At 31.5% G+C, this 22,488-nt stretch overlaps 1 protein-coding gene across 1 annotated transcript; it reads left to right on the plus strand.

The window, feature by feature from the left end:
* LOC109361212 lies at positions 12,024–13,084 on the plus strand. The gene has a single exon (XM_019606587.1). It carries the CDS (start codon positions 12,088–12,090, stop codon positions 12,997–12,999), a length of 912 nt encoding a protein of 303 aa, XP_019462132.1. The 5' UTR covers positions 12,024–12,087; the 3' UTR covers positions 13,000–13,084.

Raw genomic sequence — 22,488 nt, forward strand, 5'->3', positions numbered from 1 at the left:
TTTTGTCCAAAATTACAGTAACCCAAAGTGCTATATAAAATACATGCAAGTACAATGTATCGGGAGACTGTACATATAGATTTGTAACCTTTCAGGATTACTCACTGAACCTTAAGATGGTTGAAACATAGAGAGGGTAACTTATGGAGAGTACAGTGTTGTAACAAAAACACCAGCCAAGTTTTTCCTATTAAGGGAAATCTCATAATATTTTATTATAAATTATATATGCAAATAATGCAAGAATTTTAGTTTTAAAAAAATTACATATCGGACGCTTATTGTGTGCCAAGAATATGTTCCAGATCTTGCAGTCCTGCTTGAGCTAAACGCAAAGTGTTTATTGGCAAACGTGCCAGAAAGTAATCATATGCTTTAACAAAAAACCATTTGTGGTAAAAAATCTTTATTTCTTAGTCTCAAACCAACTAATCAGGTATGATAAGATGTAATAATGTTAAATTTAAAAATTAATTTATTTTTATTTAATACATATTTATTAAATTCTTATTAGTGATATTAGGTTAAACATGGGAGAATAGTATAGAAGATTTAAATTCTATGTGTAGCACATTTTCATGGAATTAATAGTGAGAAATTAAGGGTAAAAGAAAGATAAGAATTAATGACCTCCATAATTCTTATATCTTACGTTTAAGTTTGAATTTACACGAACACTTTTATAGCCCATTCACAAGCCCCTTCCAAATGCATATATAAAATAATCAAGCTTTTAACTTAATAAATGAGTTTAATTACATGCATCGAATAATGTTATAATGTATGTTTTATTATATTTACTGATAAATTATTAATCTTTAGGTTTTGTAATAATTTATCTATATTTTTATTCTTATTCTTCTCCTCTACAAATTGAAGTAGCTTATAGTTGATTTACTATATTTTCATAGGGGATTTCTACCCGTCTCATTCAAATATGTTCATGTCCAACCACTTATCTTAAAAAGATGGCATATCCATGATTGCAGCAAACAGTAAGGAAACCACAATGGCAATGAGATTTGTAGGAGAAGAAAGAGGGAATAAGAAAAATTAGGCACCACTCAATGAATATAACTCATACTCTTTACTGATCTTACTTGAATTAATTAATTACATCAAAACAGAACCAGTTTATATACACACTGATCCCAAACAGAAAAGAAGAAGAAAAACAGAAACTTTCCAAAAGAGGAAAAATTGCTAAACCGAAAAACAGAATTAACAACCAAAAATTACCCAAAAAGGAAAGTTACAAAATAACCAAAAATAAAGCTTTTAAGATGCATCTTCTTGAGTAATTATCTGATCAACTCTTCCTCTCTTCTTCTCATATTCACAATTTAACACGCCTCCACAAGCTGGACCATGGATATTAGACATTCCAAGCTTGCCAATGAGACGATTAAAAACCCCTTTATGAAGAGCTTTGGTTAAACAATCTGCCAACTGATTTTCTGTAGAAATAGGAAGAAGATGAACCTCTCCATCTTGAACTCTTTCTCGAATTGAATGACAATCAATTTCGATATGCTTTGTTCTTTCATGGAAAGCGGGATTGGCAGCAATGTGAAGAGCAGATTGATTGTCACAATAGAGCATAATGGGAGTGACATGATCAATCTGCAAATCAGGCAGTAAGTAACTGAACCATCTTGCCTCACATCCAGCCAAAGCCAAAGCACGATACTCTGCTTCTGCAGAGGATCTAGACACAATTTTCTGTCTTTTGCTTTTCTATGAAATCAAGGCATTTCCAATGAGAAAACAAAACCCTGTGATAAATCTTCTAGTATCAACACAAGTGCCCCAATCTGAGTCACTGAAACCAGTCAGTTTTGTTGTATTCTGAGTTGGATAAAAGAGCCCTTTTCCAAGGTCATGCTTGAGATATTTTACAATCCTCAATCCAGCTTCATAATGTGCATCAGTAGGTTTGGCCAGAAATTGACTTAGGTGACTTACTGAATAAGAAATATCTGGTCTGGGGTGTGTAAGATAGATTAGCCTTCCAATTAACCTTCTATATTTCCAAGGGTCAGTTAGGAGATGACCACAGTTTCCAAACAGTTTGGTGTTTGGATCCATAGGTGTTGAGCAGGGCTTAGAACCAAGAAGGCATGTGTCATTCATCATATCCAATGTGTATTTTCTTTGACATATGTTGATGCCCTTTGATGATCTAGCCACCTCTATTCCAAGAAAGTACCTTAATTCTCCCAAATCCTTAATGCTGAATTGTTTGTTCATAAATGACTTTAGCTGAGTGATTTCCTTCAAATTATTCCCTGCAACCATTAAGTCATCAACATATACAAGAATAGCAGTGAAATTGTTATTGACAGATTTGGTAAATAAAGAATAGTCAGCTTTAGATTGAGTGTACCTGAATTTTGTCAAGATGCAGGTAAGCTTTGCATTCCACTGCCTGCTAGCTTGCTTTAATCCATATAGGGATTTCTGTAACTTGCAAACCAAGCTTGGATCTTGCACACATAAACCCAGAGGGGGCTTCATGTAAACTTCTTCCAGCAAGTCTCCATGCAAGAAGGCTGTGTTGACATCCATTTGGTGGATGTGCCAGTTTTTAATAGCACATATAGCAAGTAAAGTCCTAATTGTTGTCATTTTGACAACATGGCTAAATGTTTCAAAATAGTCTAGACCTGCAGTTTGGTTGTAACCCTTAGCAACTAGTCTAGCCTTGTATTTGTTTATGGTTCCATCAGAATTATGTTTAACTTTGAAGATCCATTTACACCCTATAAGCTTTTTATCTTCAGGGAGTTTGGTAAGGATCCAAGTTTGATTATTGTCGAGAGCCTTCAGCTCACAATCTATAGCAGTCTTCCAATGCTCATGTTTTATAGCCTCTTCATATGAGTAAGGCTCAGTGTGAGCATTGATGTTTAGAATAAAGTGTCTAAAGTTGTTGGAGAGAGCATTGTAAGACATGTAGTCTGAGATTGGATGTTTAGTCCTCTGCACACTAGTGGCAGAATCCTTCAAAGACAGTAAGCAGTGATAATCTTGTAAATGAGATGGAGGCCCCTTAACTCTAGTGGATCTCCTAAGACTGTGGTTAGGTTCATTGTTAACAGGATCAGTGTTATTGTCCTGAATATCAGTAGAATTATTATCATCAGTAGCATGAGTATTTTGATCATTATCAATCTCAACCTCAGGCTGCAATATTTCAGTATTATTGGCATTGTTTCCATTACTTATGGCATCATAATGAATAGGGTAATCAAGGAAATGGTCACAAGGCGTATAAGGGGAGGTAGGCAGAGATAATTCACTTTTGTCCTCACTACTTACACTATCAAAAATGAAAGGGAAAACATGTTCATAAAAGATTACATTCCTAGACACAAAAGTTTCCCTATTCTTTATGTCAAAAACTATATATCCTTTTGTGCCGGCCTTAAAACCAAGAAAGATACATCTTCTAGATCTAGGGTCAAGTTTCTTCCTATGACTAGTAAGAGTTGCAGCAAAGCACAAACATCCAAAAACTCTGATGTTCATTAAGTTGGGGTCATGTTTGAACAGGATTTGATATGGTGATCTTTGGTCTAGGTAAGGGCTAGGTTGTCTATTAATCAAAAATACAGCATGATTAACAGCAAAGTTCCAAAAATATTTAGGAAGAGATGATTGAAAAAGAAGGGATCTAGCTACCCCTAATATGTGTTGATGCTTTCTCTCAACTATCCCATTTTGTTGGGGAGTTTCAACACAAGTTGTCTCATGTGTGATTTCTTTTAAGGCATAGAAGTCAGTCATCCTAAACTCAAGGCCATTATCAGTCCTAATGCATTTGGTTTTGATACTGAATTGGGTTTCTACAAAGTTGACAAATCCTTTTAGCAGGCTAGAGGCTTCAGATTTAAGTTTCATAAGATAAATCCAAGTATGCCTTGACTTATCATCAACAATAGTTATAAAGTATCTATGACCACCTATAGAAGGAACAAATAAAGGACCCCATATATCAACATGAACAAGATCAAAGACATTTAAAGATTCAGATGTGCTATGCTGAAAGGGGAGTTTCTTCTGTTTAGCATATAAACAAGTTTCACAGGGATCAATAGAAGGTTTTATTTGAATGAAAGGAAACTGTTTTTGCATATTCACTAACTTGGCATGGGATAAATGTCCTAGCCTCTTATGCCATACATCATTCTTGTAAGTATTAAACTGATTTACATGAGGGACACTACTAATCAAACTATTGTTATTGACAATGTATAATCCTCCCCTAATCTCAGTTGCACCAATCATCCTCAAGGTATTCTGTTCCTGAATTACACATTTCATTTTTGAGAAAATCAACTCACAGTTAAGAGACACAGTTAGCTTGGAAACAGATATAATGTTAAATTTGAAACAAGGAATGAAAAGAACATTGGATAGGTACAAGTTATTTGAAAATAGAACAGTTCCAGCAATGGTTGCAGTAACATCACTCCCATTAGGCAGTTTCACATGGTTATGAGGTATTCTTTTGAAAGATTGGAAGTTTGACATTGAGTAGCAAACATGATCTGTTGCCCCAGTGTCAAGTATCCAGTCTTTTGATATTGATAAGTTATTTATAGTGTGTGAAGTACCTGTTGGATTGGAACTGATCTGGTTGGTGATGTGCAAAGGTTGAGAGTTTGTTTGTTGTTGCTTTATTAGAGCCAATATGGCTTGTTGTTGGTCCATAGTGAATGGCATTGTTCCTGGATCATCTGAATTTTGTTCAGCATCAGTGTTGTTGTTGATTCCATCATCTTCATTACTCATAATATGGTTCACATTGTTGTTTGTTTTGAAACTAGGAGGATATCCATGTTTCTTGTAGCATACATCTATTGTATGCCCTGTCTTGTTGCAGTATGTGCATATTTTTGTTCCTCTTCCTGAATAGCTTCTTCCTCTTCCTGATGTAGTCCCTCTGAATCCTCTTCCTCTAGCTCTTCCTCTGCCATATACTTCATCTGTATTGCTGGTTAACACCCTGGATTCATCACAAGGGTTGTTCAATTGCCTTTCTTGTTGAACAAGTAGAGAGAATGCCTTGTTGATGCCCGAGAGAGGTTCCATAAGCATGATTTGGGATTTTACTGCTGAGTATTGCTCATTCAATCCCTTCAAGAATCTTATGACATAGTCATTTTCCCTATAGGCTTTCACAATAGGAACCACAGTGCTCTTGCACTTGAATTCACACATACAGCAAGGAATGGGTCTAAAATTGTCCAATTCTTGCCAAAGGCACTTCAATTGAGTGTAGTAGGCATCAATTGAGAGATTACCTTGTCTTAATCTGTAAAGATCCTCTTGAACATCACATATGCGAAAGATATCTCCTTGATAGTATCTTTCCTTCAAATCACTCCACACTTCAAATGTTGTCTCTAGCCAAAGAACGCTCTCTGCTATGGATGGATCCAGAGATTGATTGATCCATGACAGAACCAATGTGTTGCATCTATCCCAAGTAGCAAACAAGGGATCATCATTAAGAGGTTTTGGCAATTCACCATCTATGAATTGGAGCTTATTCTTGGTTTTCAGGGCCAAAGCCACAACCTTTGACCAAGAATGGTAGTTTCCTCCTTTTAGAGGAACTGATACGAGAGCTGATCCAGGGTTCTCATTAGGGTGTATGAAGTAAGGGCTTGATGGATCGCTTAAGACATTAGTAGCCATCAAGAATTTTTCGTGAAAGGAAAGGTTTAGAATCAAGATGAGATTAGGTACAAATATGCAGGTGATAGAGTCGCAGCAGAGCTTTATAGCTCTGATACCATCTTAAAAAGATGGCATATCCATGATTGCAGCAAACAGTGAGAAGGAGCAGAAGAAAGATAAGGAAACCACAATGGCAATGAGATTTGTAGGAGAAGAAATAGGGAATAAGAAAAACTAGGCACCACTCAATGAATATACCTCATACTCTTTACTGATCTTACTTGAATTAATTAATTACATCAAAACAGAACCAGTTTATATACATACTGATCCCAAACAGAAAAGAAGAAGAAAAACAGAAACTTTCTAAAAGAGGAAAAACTGCCAAACCGAAAAACAAAATTAACAACCAAAAATTACCCAAAAAGGAAAGTTACAAAATAACCAAAAATAAAGCTTTTAAGATGCTTCTTCTTGAGTAATTATCTAATCAACTCTTCCTCTCTTCTTCTCATATTCACAATTTAACAACTTAAGGTATGATTTACTATATTTTCTATAATAGTAGTTACTCCAATTTTCTCTATTATGTATTCATTTATAATTATATATTGTTTAATATGACTACATCTAATACAACATTCTCATATATGTTACATGAAATTATTTTCCTCATGATATTTTATCGCTCAACATCTTTCTCATTTAATATTGTAAGTGTTATAATTGTGCAATAAAACTCTATCTTAAACTTGAGTGATATATTTTTATCACATATCACCCCACCATTCCATCAATAATAGATAAGGTATGCATTTTACAATAATACTTTGAGATGCATATTCAACAAATTTAGTCTATATAGAGCATGCATTTTACAATAATAAAGATATTAGATAAAGTGTTAAAGAAGCATGTTATAGCCACACAAATTTGATAGACTAATCAATAATTTATCACAAAGGAACATCAGATTCTTATCTATAAGTTTCACCAAGCATTAGCGTAAATGATTGAATTATTATGGTTAGCATAAATGATTGATATACTAAGCTCCCAACCTTTCACTTGATCAGCCCATGTTTTATGTATATAAAAGAAAATTGAAGAAAAAAAGGTCAAACTAATAGTTTGATCCTTTATTTTATATTTTAATTTGGTTATCTAAAAAAAGGAAGTCTTAATTTAGTCTTTGAAATTATTTTTAAATTTCAATTTGGGTTTCTAACAAAAAACCAATTTAATCTTCCATTTTTTTCAATTTCATCCTCTAATGGACTATTTCATAAGAACACAGGATATTGATTTGCAAGGCAGTTTCGGATATTGTGTTTATGAAAGTACATATGATGTTCCATATATTATGTTATTCTATGTGTCATTAATTGGAAAAAAATACAATTAAATTTAATCATGAAGTATTTTCTGAACAATAATATTGGATGTCACATAAAGTAATATAAACTAGTACTTAATGTATTTTGGTGTTTAAGAGTGTTGATATCAAATAAAAAGTAAAGAGAGAGCGTATTACACGTTTTAGTAAGGTCCTCCTGCGTGAGAATTGTCTCAATTTTGATTCGTTGAAGCGTGTCTTTCTTTTGCTTTGCCGTTTGATAGAAGAGAAAGTTATTTTGTCTAACTTTCTAGATTTTTGGCATATACTAAGATAAATAACGTGGCCAAATCAGTACAAATTAACGTATTAATGTGTTATTGCTTCATTGCATAATATCAAGTAACCCGGGAACAAGAAGGAGCAGTACAAAACAAACCACGTTGTTCGCATAGACATTTGGAGGCTTAAAGCATTATTTTTGAAAATATGATATTAATATTTAAAAGTTATATGAATAATATATGACTTTCGTTACGAAAATAAAATTATATTATTACTAGTACTTTATGGGTAAGATTTTATTGGCCACAGCCTTAGCCTATCTCTGATTACAAATTGTTCTTACATACCTGTGTATCATCAACATGTATCATCCATTTGCAAGGAATGGGTAGAAAATTGTATGGACAGAATGTCCGATGGAGTCACTTGACGTTGACGTGTCCATCATGTCACATTATCATGGGCCGTTAATTGTAATATATCTCATCAAGATTTGAGGGAAGAATTTGATAATTTTTTAAGTCACGAAGGTGTAATAGAAAAAGTTGAAATTTTAATTTCTTAAATATGCATTTTTTCTAGAATTCTATATTGGTGACTTAAATAAGAAGTTGAAATTTTTAAAATCTTCAATAAAATCGCAAACCAAAAATATATATTAAATATAAGGTGAGGGTAAGGGTGAAAGGGATTGTGAGAGAGAATTTGGATTTGAAAGGAAAAAGAAGATTAATACAATCTAGGATTTGTATTATCTACTGTCTTCTATATTTTATTATAAATTGAATGGTTGATGTTATTATAAAAATGAATATAATATTTAGTGCAAAAAAAAATTATACACAATTATTACAGTATTCATTATTCATTTGGATTACTTTATTTAGAAAGTAAATATTAATTAAATATGAATGATGCAAGATACAATGATAATGTATAAACCTCATAAGTTAATATTTCATACATGTTTTCTCTTTAAAATAATATACTTTCAAAATTTGACACCTAGATCTACAAGATATGTTTTTGTCCTAAAAAATTAGAGCTTCTAGAACCTACAGGTGAACATGTAACTGATGAAAACTTTATGCACACTTTTTTTCTAACTTCCCATCTTTTTCTCAAAAGTTCCTTTATACTTTTTTCGCTCATTGAGAAAATCAAATACATTTTCTTTTTTTTCTACATTTCATCTTTCTTTTCATCATCAATCAATTAATTTCACATGTATGATTTTCTCATTTTTCAGTTACATGAAGCACAAATAAGTCATTTTTTACATTCTCTTTCTCTATACAATATCTTCACTCTTCAATCAGAAAATCAAATTTATTTTCCTTTTTTCTGCATGTTATCATTTTTTTATCATGAGTCGACTAACTTTATAGGTATGATATTCTGATTTTTCTGTTTCATTATGCACATGCAAGCCACTTTTAAACTCTATTTCTCTTTTTGTCTACCTCTCTTCACTCTTCAATAAGAAAATCATACTGATTTCCTTTTCTCTCTCCATGTTATCACTATTTTTATCATCATTTGATTAACTTTACCGTTTGATCTTCTATTTTTCTGTTTAAGTAAATATAAGTGTGATTTCCCTTTCAAGCTCAAGTCATGCCTATTTTATTTTATTTAAAATTGAATTAAGTAATAATAAAATATTGTTAAAAATATCAAAATGAACCAAAAAAACATCAATTAAGTTCTTTTTTTAGTGAAGCATTAAAGATCGTTTTAGTTTGAGGTTCTAGATATTTAGGAATTGTTGGACTAAGCTACATGTTTAAAAAAATAATTTCATTATTCTGTAATATTATCATTATTTCAGTTGAGTTATTATTGAATTAGTTTTATTATTCCAATCCGGTTAGTGTTGAATTATTTTGGTTATTTTATCTTTATTGTATTAGTCTTTTGTCAAATTTATGTGTATGACTTGTTTTAGTTTATATTATGTAATTACATATATGATGTACTTTAAAATTTTGAAGTCTGGATGTTAATTTTTTAAATAAATAATGAAATAAACAATATGTTATGAAATATAATTTGACGTGTAGTGAGATTTTAATAAATAAAACAAGTAAGCAGTAATTAAATTGAAATGAATAAAACCTACACACCTATTTTGAAGTATGAATATCCCTCCTAAACACTCAGCATCAAAACTTAATAAACAATAGGCTTAGGCCTTAGATACACTTTCACTATTTTACTTTATTTGAAAAATGCAATTTTATTCATTTTTTATTTCTTTTTTTTTAAGTTTGACCATCAACAAAACCAGATTTAGGAGTTTTACCAATATTTGTACCGGAGCCCATCAAATTTTATTATTTGTTACTTTTTTTTCCATTTTTCTTCCTCAAAGTAGTCTTAATCCAAGTCCTAGTCAATTACTTCAAGGTCAGAATTTTGGGAACAATTAATACCCTTAAAAGCCGCCGTCCAAGTCAATTTCAGAGACGGCCAACACACAACCACGACCACAAAACACTGCAGAAGGGGACACAATTAAGAAACAGACCACCACCACCACAAAAGAAAACAAGACACGGACGGAGCAATGAGCTGTTAGCACGTTTCAATACTCTAATGGATAAGTGTTAAGAGACCTATACGAAAACAATCAACAAAATCTTGCCAACATATTAAAAATTAATTTTAATTAAAATTCAATCATAAATTATAATACCAAAAAACTTAAATACAATTGTTTTTAAATGTGACAAGTTTTATGTGTCTTCATGCAAGTTTTTTCCCATACCAAATTCCAGATTCCAGACTCAACCTGGTCCATTGAGTGGATCCCATGTGGTTACACTTTTAGTTTTTTCGGCTTAAGGGTGACTCAGCCATCCTAATCTTTTATCATTTGGTCTTCATAAAAGCCTGCTCTCTTTACTCTTGCGTGGAAATATTATTCTCTCCCACCCACCCTTTCTCGTTTGGAAAACTTTTATTTAACATTTAAAAATGGATTAATATATTGGGTGGGTATCAAATTATTTCAATTTTTTGGTAAATAAAGTATGGACATTTTTTAAAAGAGGAATAAACTTATGGGTTTTAAGATAAATTCTTTAATGATTTGTTGCGTTTAAAATGTGAATTTTATGAAATTAAGTTAATAGTGAATTTATTCTTATTCAATGTATTTAGTCTATTGTAAAAAGAGTCTAAAGAAAATGAACTTTTTTAATCAAATTTTGGCAACTTTTTTTATAAAGAAAATCTAAAATATTATTACACAATGTTGTACATTAACTTTTTTAACAAGATTTACTTAAAAGTATAATTTTTATGCGCTATTAGTGTAAAGATTTATATATATTTATTATATTATTTACCATTTATTTATATTACTTATATATAAAAGTAGTCTAGTGATAATGTAAATAACTCTTACACTAATAGATATCATTTTGCTTTTCAATAAAAAAACTTTATGGGAAACTAATTTATTTGATTGCAAAATTGTTTTAGTTGCTTGTTTTCTATCTTATCAAAAAGATAATTTTAATAGTGATGTAATATTTTTATTTTGTTTTTTTGGTACTTTTCAAAAGAGTTGTTAAAATAGGCTATCTAGATGTGATTCGAGTTACCTTGTATAAAGTTTAGGCTAAACTTGACGGGACTAAAAAGTACTAATACAAATTATGTATATTAAATTACAACCTAAACATGCTCTGGGTTGTGAGCTACCACAAATAATATTAAAAAATATTTATTTAAGATTTAACATATTTATTCTATTTATAAAAAATATACATTTCATATTTAATACATTTGTTATGTTCAATTCAACCAATCTTATAGATATAATACTTTATATTTTATATTAGCATAACTCATTTAATAAATCTATCGTTTATGTTGAACTATCATTTTCGAACACAATATAATTTGTGACCTTAATTTAATATATAACCTTTTTGACACTATGAAGTACAAAAGGAATTATATGTGTCAAAGTATAATCATCATCGTAATGTATGATCATTGTTCTTTACTTTATGTATAAATATCATTTATATGTTCATTATCAACACATTCATTATGAACAGGTAAGAGTTAGAATAAGTTATACAAAGTTCTTTATGGTAAGTAATCATGTTATCTTTTATTTTTGTTGTAAAATATATTATTTTTATTATGTTTTTGTTGTAAAAATTAAATCTAATTAAAGACACAATTAAAAAAGAAAAATTAACATCTATGTGTTTTAATATGTTTTCCTCATTTAATTTGATACACGATTTTGTTATTGTACTTCAAAAGATATTATGCAAATATTTCACTTTATAATACTATTCTAATTTACAAATATTTATAGTACATATATTATTCTATTTTTATTCAAATTTGATAAACTCTATATTTGTTATAGTCCCAATGTTCTGGGCTAAAAATAGATTCGAAAAAAAATATAATACAATATCAAAGCTTTATGAATTTTGGGAATTTAGCATGCTGGCTCAATCAGACCCCTCCATCTTGACACATCTAGTTTTGAATACTGCCCAATAGTAAATTTTCGTTATATTCTAGCAAACATTAGAAAATCATAAATAAATAATAAAATAATACAGTTGTCGCTGTCTTTCTTTACTACAAACAAAATAGTTGTTGTATTTTATCATTGTTGTAACTCATCCATTATCATTTCTATTCTTTCTCTTTTCCCTATAAATCACTCTCACTTTCCAAACATTTTCCTCTCTTCCCTTTCTTCTTCACCTTCCCAATTACAAACCCTTTCATCCATAAACATGGAAGTTCCATTGATCGACAGGCTCAACGACCTCCAATTAGGTCTCAATTCTCTTCACAACCCTTCTCAAATAATCTCTCCACTTTCCAATTCCATCGCCTACAATTTGTGCAAATGGGGTGCTGTTATTCTCGCTCTTGTCGCCACTTTCGGCACCTTCATCAATAAAGTCACCATTTTTATCATCAGGTTCCGCAATAAAGCTGCTACTTCTCTTCCTTCAATTCCTTACCTCGACGATTATGAAGATTCAGATGATGATGATGATTATGACTTCTCCAACGATGACGATGATGCCACGTCATCAGAGTTCGAAGAAGACGAAGAAAATGATGAGTCATCAGCATCTGCATCATCTCCTGGCTTTTATTTTACAGTTAGTGGTTCTGATGATGATGAGTTTCAAAATGAAAGCGGTACTCATAAACGACGTCGTAACATAGGTGATATTTTTTCCTTTTCAGAAATCGCTAACAGTAAAAGCGTTGTTAAGTTATGGGACAGCATAGGATTCGGTCTGGGTTTAGATTTCGATGATTACGAGGAACCGGTCACTCAACGCTGTAAATCGCCGGCGATTTTGACTTCGTCTCCGTCGGTGGTTCTATCTGCTGGAGAAGGCGCGTGTGGTAATCTGGCGGTGGAGGTGTGGGACACGCGCCTCCGATGCCGGAAACCGTCGGTTGTGGCGGAGTGGGGAACAAACATTGGAAAAACAGTGCGCGTGGAATCTGGCGGTGTCCAGAAAGTTTATGTCAGAGATAACGGACGTTACAGTGTTATGGTTGGTGATATGAGAAACGTGAGAACGCCGTTAGGTAACGTAACGGAATCTGATGCGGATATTTGGTGGGATGCGGACGCTAACGAGTCTTATGGCGAAGAACAGTCACTGTTGCATCCAACTTGATTTATTGCGATTTCTGCTTGGCGAGGAATATTTAATAAAAATTAATTAAGCCATTTTCTAGATTTTCTAAAAAATATGTTTCGTTGTATTATTTTTTTAACATTTATTTTTGTATATGAATAAATTAATTCTGGTTATATACTAGCTTGTCAATCAATTCATATCAGTTTATTTCTCTTATTCTAGAGGGCTCATATTCAAAATTAAAATTATATTTAACTAATTCAACCATAATATTTAAAACTCTACTTCATAACCAATATATTCTGTCTTAATCACATCAAAAATATTTAACAATATATTAATATTTGGAATTTAATCAAACAATGACATAATAGGTTGGGGTCTGAAATGTGAGAAAAAATGTTTTGAAGTGCATCACTTAAGTATTATTTTCAAAAAAAATGAAAAGTTATTATACACGGACTTGGTAGGACAGGAAAGATGTTTACAAAATAGCAAAAATAGTCTTCTTCTATTGCTACATAAATTAATGTTCTTCCATATTCAAATATTGAGTAGATTCTACAGTTGAGAATTTTCTTTCTTTTTCATTTTTTAGTTATTACATGTACTAATTTTATATACTTTAATTCGAGCTGTTTATGTGATAATGATTACTTTAAGGTTTATCATTTTTATATGATTTGTAATGAAAATTTATGGAGAAATCTTGAAATTCTCACTTTACCAATTTATCATACTCTCATTTCTAATCTATACAACAACAAAAACTCCTTGCCACATGAGCCTCGGATACGGTACAAAATTTCCCCCTTAAAACACCATTGATTAATGTATAGTGTCACATGGCATATAAAAAACATTATTACTAATTGTTTTAAGATAACTCATAAATGTCAACTATAATAATATTAATAAAAGATAACAAATAAGAATTGATTCTCTTTTCATATCTAGTTTTTCCTCTCAACTTTGTTTCATATTCCATTTTCTTCTTTGTTTCAAATTCAAAACAGATAATGAAGAGGGTTTGAAACCCTTTTCACATCCACTTTTTTCTCTATTTCTCTTATTCTCTATTCTCCATTTCATATCTCTTTCTTCTTCTCTCTGGTAGTTACAATCGAAAATACTTTCTTCGTCGGATTTACTGCACCATCATCACAAAAAATATATGTAGTCATCTTTGTTAAACCTAATATGATGACTTCTGAATTTCACTACTAATCTTTATCATTGTAAATTTGTTCTTATTTTGTGTTAAAGTGTATATTTTTCGTTGAATTTTTTGTTTATTTTATAGATATATTCTTATTTTATAGATTTGTTCTCACCTTTCATTGATTTGTTTATTTTATAAATGTGTTCTTTAAAATATATATTTTTATTGATTTTGTTGTTTATTTTTCATTGATTTGTTTATTTTGTATATATGTTCTCATCGATTTTATTATTTTGTAGATTTGTACTTCCAATAATCAGTTTTTAGCGTTTGATTTACAAGGATCTCATCTTAAGAATAATCAAACCCTAAAAATTTAACAACATGATGGTTTTCTCAAGTCCAATATACTTACTTTAACTATAATTGTTCATATTTGCTGGGACTTTTACAATAATTTGATTGAAAATTTTCAAACAATATACGCTATTAATCGTTTGATCTTGATTCTTAAGGATGTAAGGCGTCATGGTGGAGTATGGGTTCTTATGTAATGCTGAAGTTCTCTCATACTCAAAAGCTGATTTTAGCTTTTCACAATGCTGTAAGATTCATTGGCATTTAGTTATAATTTTTTTATTAATATTTTTCATTGTTAAAAGGTTGTATGATTAAGAATTTTTTATCTTATTTAATTATAAAAAATTATCTATATCAACTTAGGTTTCCTCAAGTCATATAAATGGTGTCGTGTTTTTTGAATTTGCATGTGTATGATTTTGATAAAAGATAAATGTTCATTTATTCTATTTCTTTAGTGCTATTTTAAGATTTGGTTGTGATTTTAGTTACATGCCTACGATAGTAACACGTACTCGAGAACATGATCCAAGTTAACTTTAAAGTTTATATATCATGGATCATCAATATATGTTCTTTATTATCAAGAACATGATCACATCTAATATGTTTGCATAGTCACTTTAAATTCTACTTTCCAATTTAATATAATTTGTCTTTCCGGTGGAACATATTAAAGTCCACACATAACTTATTATTAAATACATCTTCTATATAATTTATCTTTTGTGTAATATTGTGATGAGACAATCTCATCTAGTCACCAAGTTATTGAGTTTTATTTCACTTATCCTTTTTCATCTCACCATTCTCATGTTATCTTTATCGTTCCACCATCCATTGCATTTTGAAGAATTAAGACCTAAATAATCCTAAGTTATTTCCATTGTTTTCTATTAAAAATTATTTTAGTTATTGTAATCCTAAATATTGAAAAAAATCTAAGCATTTAATTACAATGCTCTTATTTACATTTTCATATAATACTATTGTTCATATATTTCTATTACTATCTATTAAAATATTTTAGCAGTTTTAATTTTAAGTAATTAAGGTCCCTATTTTCATTAAACCGTTTCTATTTTCATCACCATTTATTATTCATATCTATTAAAATATTATTTTTAAAGTTGTCATACTAAATGATTGAAGCCTCATATATTTTGAAAAAAACTAACTAACTAATTCCAACATCATCTTTCATATAATTTTTTAAAAATAGAAAATATTAAACTAATTATATTAAAGACTAAAAGGAAATAATTATTATAATAAAAAGAAATGATAAATCAGTTACATTTAGAAAATGTTAGAACTAATATCACCTAAATAAACAAGTTCTCAGCATGTACACCTATATTAAACAATTAATGTCTCTTTTATTTTGAAAAAATCTAAATATTTAATTAAAATGTTCTTATGTTCATTTTTTACTATTGTTCGTACATTTTCAGTGTTATGTTTAAAATAATATCCTATAAATAAAATAAATTATATTCTAATAATAAATAATATCCTAAATATAAAAAAAAATCAAGAAATAAACAGAAATAATATCACAAACATAAACAAGTTCTTTATGTATACACGTATATTAAGAATGAACAACATAACTTCTTATATTATTTATTAGTCAATCGAATATATATACTATAGAGGGAATGCGTTAATTATCATATATTATTTTAATTATCATTTTTGAATTAAAACAATTATTGATTTAAATTATCATTGTTCCAATTTAAAGATTTTATTTATTTTTTAAATTCTCACTCTAGACTATTCCCTTTCCATGACTGATTAAACTTTCAATTACATTTCCATTTACTTTTTTACATATGTAAACCATTATGATATTTTTGTCATTTGATGTTACTTTCCATGACATTTGCTTATGTCTATGTCATTATCAATGTCACTCATACGTTTTAACAAGATTGATACTTACGTACTTTTAAAAATGGGTCAAAACCACTATGTCTCATGTGAATGTATGAGTAATGTCTCATGTGAGTGTATGAGTAATATATGTGTTCTTAATTATGTGAATACACGAGTAACATGTGTATTATTAACTATGTGAATAAACGAGTAACATATGTGTTCGTGTTCTTAACAATGAGAATACAAGAGTAACATGTGTGTTCTTAACCATGTGAATGTACATGTAAGATGTTTGTTCTCAACCATATGAATATTCTAATGCACTGAAAATCATTTCATAATTACTATATTTAGTCTCTTGGAAAAATGACTAAATTTTCTTTTTTCTTTTTATTTTATGTAATATATAACTTACAAATCATTGTTTTCCATTTTATCTATTCTCTTTCAAGACATCACATTTTCAAACCTTTGCGGAAATAATTTTTTAATACTTAAAATGTAATTGAACGAAACACAATTCTTTTATGAATACTTCTCATTAATCAATTATTGAATTTGTAATACGTACATCATGATTTACAAAATACAAGGCATAGTCTATTCTTCGCACCTGACAAAGACTAAAAATACAAATAAAAATAAAATAATATCGGGGGCGTTGACATTATAAAAGTACCCTACACATGCTCCTTATCAAAAGAAAGAAAGGAGCTTCAAGACCAGTGGTGCACTGGAAACCTCACTCGGATATTCCTCGATCTCCAAGTTTGAAGAGATCTCTATAACCTCCACCGAATCCTCTATGCAAATTAACTCTACACAGTTATCATCCTCGTCCTCCACCACCTCATCTACTGCCCAATCCACTAAAGGGTCCGGGGTGTACCCCTAGACCCCGATGAAGTAGTCATGTCTGCTCCTTCTGTCCCTCTTGGCATTGAGTCAGTAGATGAGAATCCTGGTTGGGGCCAGGTCCTCACAACCTTCGATCTGCCTCGTGCCTCAACTAGTGCAGATGGACCGGAAGGTACGGACCTTCGCTCTCGTAGGGTGAACGATGATTCCCGGACTGTGTAATGTAGTAGGAGATGCAACACAGAGCCATCACATACGAGATCCAATTCCAGGTTGCAAGGACTAGTGTAGGTGTATCTATTTCCTTCAACGTTCCATGCCCCCTCGTGGGACAGATAAACGGTAGCCCTTGATCATCACCGATCTATCCATCTAAACATGGATGTATACGAGTACACCAAAAAGAAAGAGAGAGAAAGTAAAACATCTAATGAAAAACGTATCATTGACGTCGTGAAATTACACAGAATATCACCCAAAGACAAAGAACAAGTACATATATTGTTGAAAGAATTATTTGAGAGGTTTTCGCCCTCAACAAATTGTCTCTAGCAGCTGCGCCAATTTGTTGAAAGGAGTAGTTCTCTTCGGTGTGTTTTCTTTATTTGGTTAAGTAAGTGAACTCGATTTTATTCTTTGTTCACCATCTCGACTTTGTTGAAATAAATGCCAACGCCGGTATAATAGTTTCAAGAATATTCCAGTTACAACTTACTTCTAATAATCATGTGAATAAGTTATTCTTTCTTTGCCCCATCCCGACATTGATAGAATAGATTCTAACGTCGGTATAATGGTATCGAAGCAATCCCCTATTACATAATTATTAAGTTCATTTGAATACCATCTCGGTTTTGTGGAATAAATTCCAACACTGGTTTAATGGTATTGTAATGTAAAAAAATGATGAATAGTTAGTTATTAGAAACAAATAAATAAATAAAGAACAAAAGAATAATAAAGTTAAGTAACTTTTATTTATTTACTCCCTTTCGGGTTCCTTTTATTAACAAACCAAATTTCTTCCTTAAGGAAGGTTGGTATTAAAGAATAAATAAATTGCGGAATGTAAATAAAAATAAATAAAAGTTAGTAAGTTAGTTTCATCACTTTTGTATATTAAAAGGTGTTTCAACAAATAAATTTATTGATAACACTTTACTATTTTACAATTTACACATCTTTCAAGATTCAATTGTAGTATAGTATAGAGTTATGTCGAACCACAAGGAATTGCCTAATAGAATGAATCATATGAATATGTCAATGCACAAATAATGAGTGAACATATTTTGGTTAAGGTCTGAAATCCTTCTTTTAGTGTATGTCCGAAAATGGTAGAATGATGATCACTTATATTCACTACTAAACAATATTACGTCCACAAAGAGACTAGGTTGTCACACCCTAATCTTGGTTACTCTAATATTGAAGTAGTAATGAATATAAGATCTTAAGAAAATCATGCTTAACTTGACAAATAAACTAAGTGGTACAACTACTTCTTAGTTTATTTGTTAAGTGTTTGAGACAAGTAAATTTTCATGACTTGAAATCGACTTTTAGGTGATCAATATAAAAAGAGCATTAAGAACTTCTCAAACAAATAAAATTAACCAAAGCACCAACTTGAATGATTAAAATTCAAATTTAGAATAAAAGAAGAAGTAGAAGAAATACATAATAAACTTTCAAATGAAATTGTTAGGAGCATGAGCCATCCATCCAAATGAGATTACAAAATGAATTTTTGCATCTCATTTGCCTTCTCCTCTTGAATTATAAACTAAAAACTATAAAACTTACTTAAAAAGAACTTCCTATGAACTAAGAAATAAGAAGAGAGAATTGTGTTTCTACTCTAGGGAAAAATTCTTGATTTTTTTGGCTTGTGAAAATAAAGTGTCTTTTAATGAAGGAAATGCCTTCCTATTTATAGAGTTCCTTGCCATCGCTGAGCTACTTGTTTGCACCGCTCAACAGTTGACCAAACCCTTCAGCATGAGTTTGGTCACTTGGTTAAGTAGCTTGGTCAACTCATTAAGCTTGATTCACCAAGGCTAATTGTGAGCTATGGGACCAACTATGGTGAGCTACTCCAGAAAAGCCTATGGTGGGCTAATTGAAGTGAGTTCATGCATGACTTCATGGTTTCTTGATGGCTAAGTCAATTATGGGTGCACATCGATGAGCACACATGTGGCACCGCTAAGCTGCCTGCTTGAGCAGTTTTGACCATGCTGACTGAGACGTGGCTTGGTGCTTGCTGACCTGGTCAGGTGTCTGGTTCACCGCTTAGCATACATGTGGTACCGTTGAGCTGCCTACTTGAGCAGCTTGGGCGTGTGCCATGCTTGTGTCTGACCGTGCCAAGCTTGTGTTCTGACCGTGTCAGGCTTTGTCTGGTGCTAGGCTGAGCGGTCAAGTAGGTCCGCTAAGCTGCCTGCTTGAGCAACTTGGTCTGTGCCAGGTTGGTTTGACTGAGACAGGCTGGGTCTGACCATGCCAGGCTGGTGTCCAGGTCAGCTCAACATAGCTTGGTCCACGCTAAGTTACCTGCTTGAGCACCTTGAGTTTGACTTATTGTTCTTCTTGGACCATGAGTCTTTATTCTATTTTCTTTTTCTTTCTAAATCCTACGAAACATATAAAAAGAAATACAAACACAAATATACAAGATTGTGATATTTTATCCAAAATGTATTGTTTTAAGTTAGTTTTTCTCAATTATGCGTAAGATAAGTGCCATAAAAGTGAATGAAATTTTGGTATGTTTGGCACTTATCAGATATACATATGATCATACACGTACGTATTAATGATGAAAGAAATATAAAAATTATGATTTTGGAATCAATATCTATAAATACCATGCATGCATGATATGCACATGTCCACCATCCTTACATCATTATCCTCCCAATAACTATTCGGAAATAATCGAGAGTGCACGTTTCATAACAAGCCGATCTGATCGCACCAAAACTTATTCCTCGTAAGGATATATATATGGCCGATCTGTTCCAACAGAACTGTCCATTTCAGGATGATGTCGTATCAAACACTTTCTGGGCATCCCTCTCATCGATCGTGATTGCAAAGAGGGGTTGTCAGAGATCATCTAGTTTGCGTTGTGAGCACTGTCTGATCCAACAAAATACCTCATCCAGGAATACACGAGACTCATCTTACCTAGACTCTCCCTCAAGACTTTGCTGACGAATCACCGCTATCGCCGTCCCTCTCAACATCTCGGGGCTAGTTCGTCTCCCGTAAATTTCCTCTTCACTACTTCATTATTTACAATGAATATGCACACTAACCGAAATTAGCAAATTAAATCTTTTAATCCATCTTTTATAATGATTTGCCCATCCTAAGACATCTCCCATCGGGAATGCTTCTAGTGGGACTCAATCTTAACATTTAAACCACATAGAATAAACCTCAACACCACTATGAATCATCGTTGAATCACCCTAAATAGCACTCAAGTCAAGCCTCTTATGGTCAGACGATCTCGCTGCATGGGCATATAATACTTCTTAGCACCACTACGAACTATCGCTGAATCACCCTGGATGGTTCTCAAGCCAAGCCTCTTACGGTCAGACGATCTCGCTACTAGGCATAATATAATACTCGTGGGCCTCGTCCTTAACCATGCAATTCTTTACATACATCACTTTAGATATGACAACTCTTCTTTGTATCGTTTCCAAGAGTTTCAAATAATCATTCATCTTTACAATATTTACTTATTGAAAGAACATTATCTCCAATAAAAGTGTTTTAGGTTTTATTGAATAAGATTGGAAGTGAAAGAATTCTTGATGGCAAAAATTACATTAGACTCTCGCACATGTGAGAGTTATCGTTCAGACGACTTAAGAAGTCTCTTCTGTATGGAGCCTTCTCGCTCAAGTGAGAGATGTCTTGCTCAAGCGAGGGAATCACCATTTTTATAAGGCACATGTGACTCAAGCGAGAGCTGTCTCGCCCAAGGAATAAAACCCGTTTTCTTTGGACACTTCTCGCTCAAGCGAGAGCTGTCTTGCTCATGCGAGAAAAGCCTGAAACTTAGTTAAATTTCTTTTCTCAATGAAATTTTTTCTCATTTATAACACATATTTGAAAGCCTTGAATTTAACAATTATCTCATACATATAATTCTTAGAACAGCTATTCGAGCAATATTAAACATGAATAATCATGGCATCTTCATACATAAACATAACCTAACATAATTCGACATAAGAAATATTGTTGTACTTAAACCAAACAAAACAAACAACAGATTAAATACAAGCTTTCTTAATACCCAAGACAACTTCAAACTTGTAAGGAAGTTTGCAGGTCCTGAAGCATATTCGGACACCATTATGTCACGATGTTTTCTCCCTCACCTGAGTGTGTTATGCAGATTGTTTCTTCGATTCCAGGTGAGCTTAATTCGCTTGGTCTCTTCTCGAACTCTTCATCACGCCAAAATCAAAATAATGCTAATTAGGTCACTTTGATACTTATTATTCTTACGAAATAACATTTTACGCGAAAATAAAACTACTGATCTAAAATGAACTTAATCGATTTCATCCATCCGATTCAAGGTTATATATTTCTTGAATCATCATTTATCATTGAAAGTCTTACAACACAACGACACTTTCTAAAGTAAAGTTTTAACAAAACTTATAATAGAATTATGTCATAATCTATGGATAAACACCAGGTTAGTTCCCAGGAAAGAGAGGTGGGTCGTAAAGACACACTTAAATACCACGTCTGTTCTTAGACAAAACTTTTCTAGACATGTATTTCCAATTCATTACATTTTTTCGGTAATGATAACTATTCATAAAACTTATCTTTTGCAAGTAAAACATTTTTATTAAGATTAACTTTTTAAAGTAAGATTATTAAGCTAGACTTACCATTTTAAAGTAAGCTAACTTAAACAAAATCAATACTTTATAAGTCAATCTTACCACTTTAAAGTAAGCTAAATTAACCAAGATCAACACTTTTAAATCATTTTTCTATCTAAGACTTCATAACACTTTAGGTTTATAAAGTTAAGACTTTTTAGGTCAATCTCCTCATTTAAAGTATGCTACTAAAGAAAACACAACCAATTTTATGATCATATCAACACCTTCAAATTGTAGGATAACCTCAAGGGTTAATAGATGTTGATTTCATAGTCATGAACTATAAATCATAGGTTAACATTTTTACTACTTTACTATCCAAAACTTTAT

This window comes from Lupinus angustifolius, chromosome LG11 (genome assembly GCF_001865875.1).
Source record: "Lupinus angustifolius cultivar Tanjil chromosome LG11, LupAngTanjil_v1.0, whole genome shotgun sequence".
NCBI lineage: Eukaryota > Viridiplantae > Streptophyta > Magnoliopsida > Fabales > Fabaceae > Lupinus > Lupinus angustifolius.

Bases quoted from the DNA above. Each gene is read 5' to 3' on its own strand.
- LOC109361212 (XM_019606587.1), top strand. From the start codon at position 12,088: ATGGAAGTTCCATTGATCGACAGGCTCAACGACCTCCAATTAGGTCTC.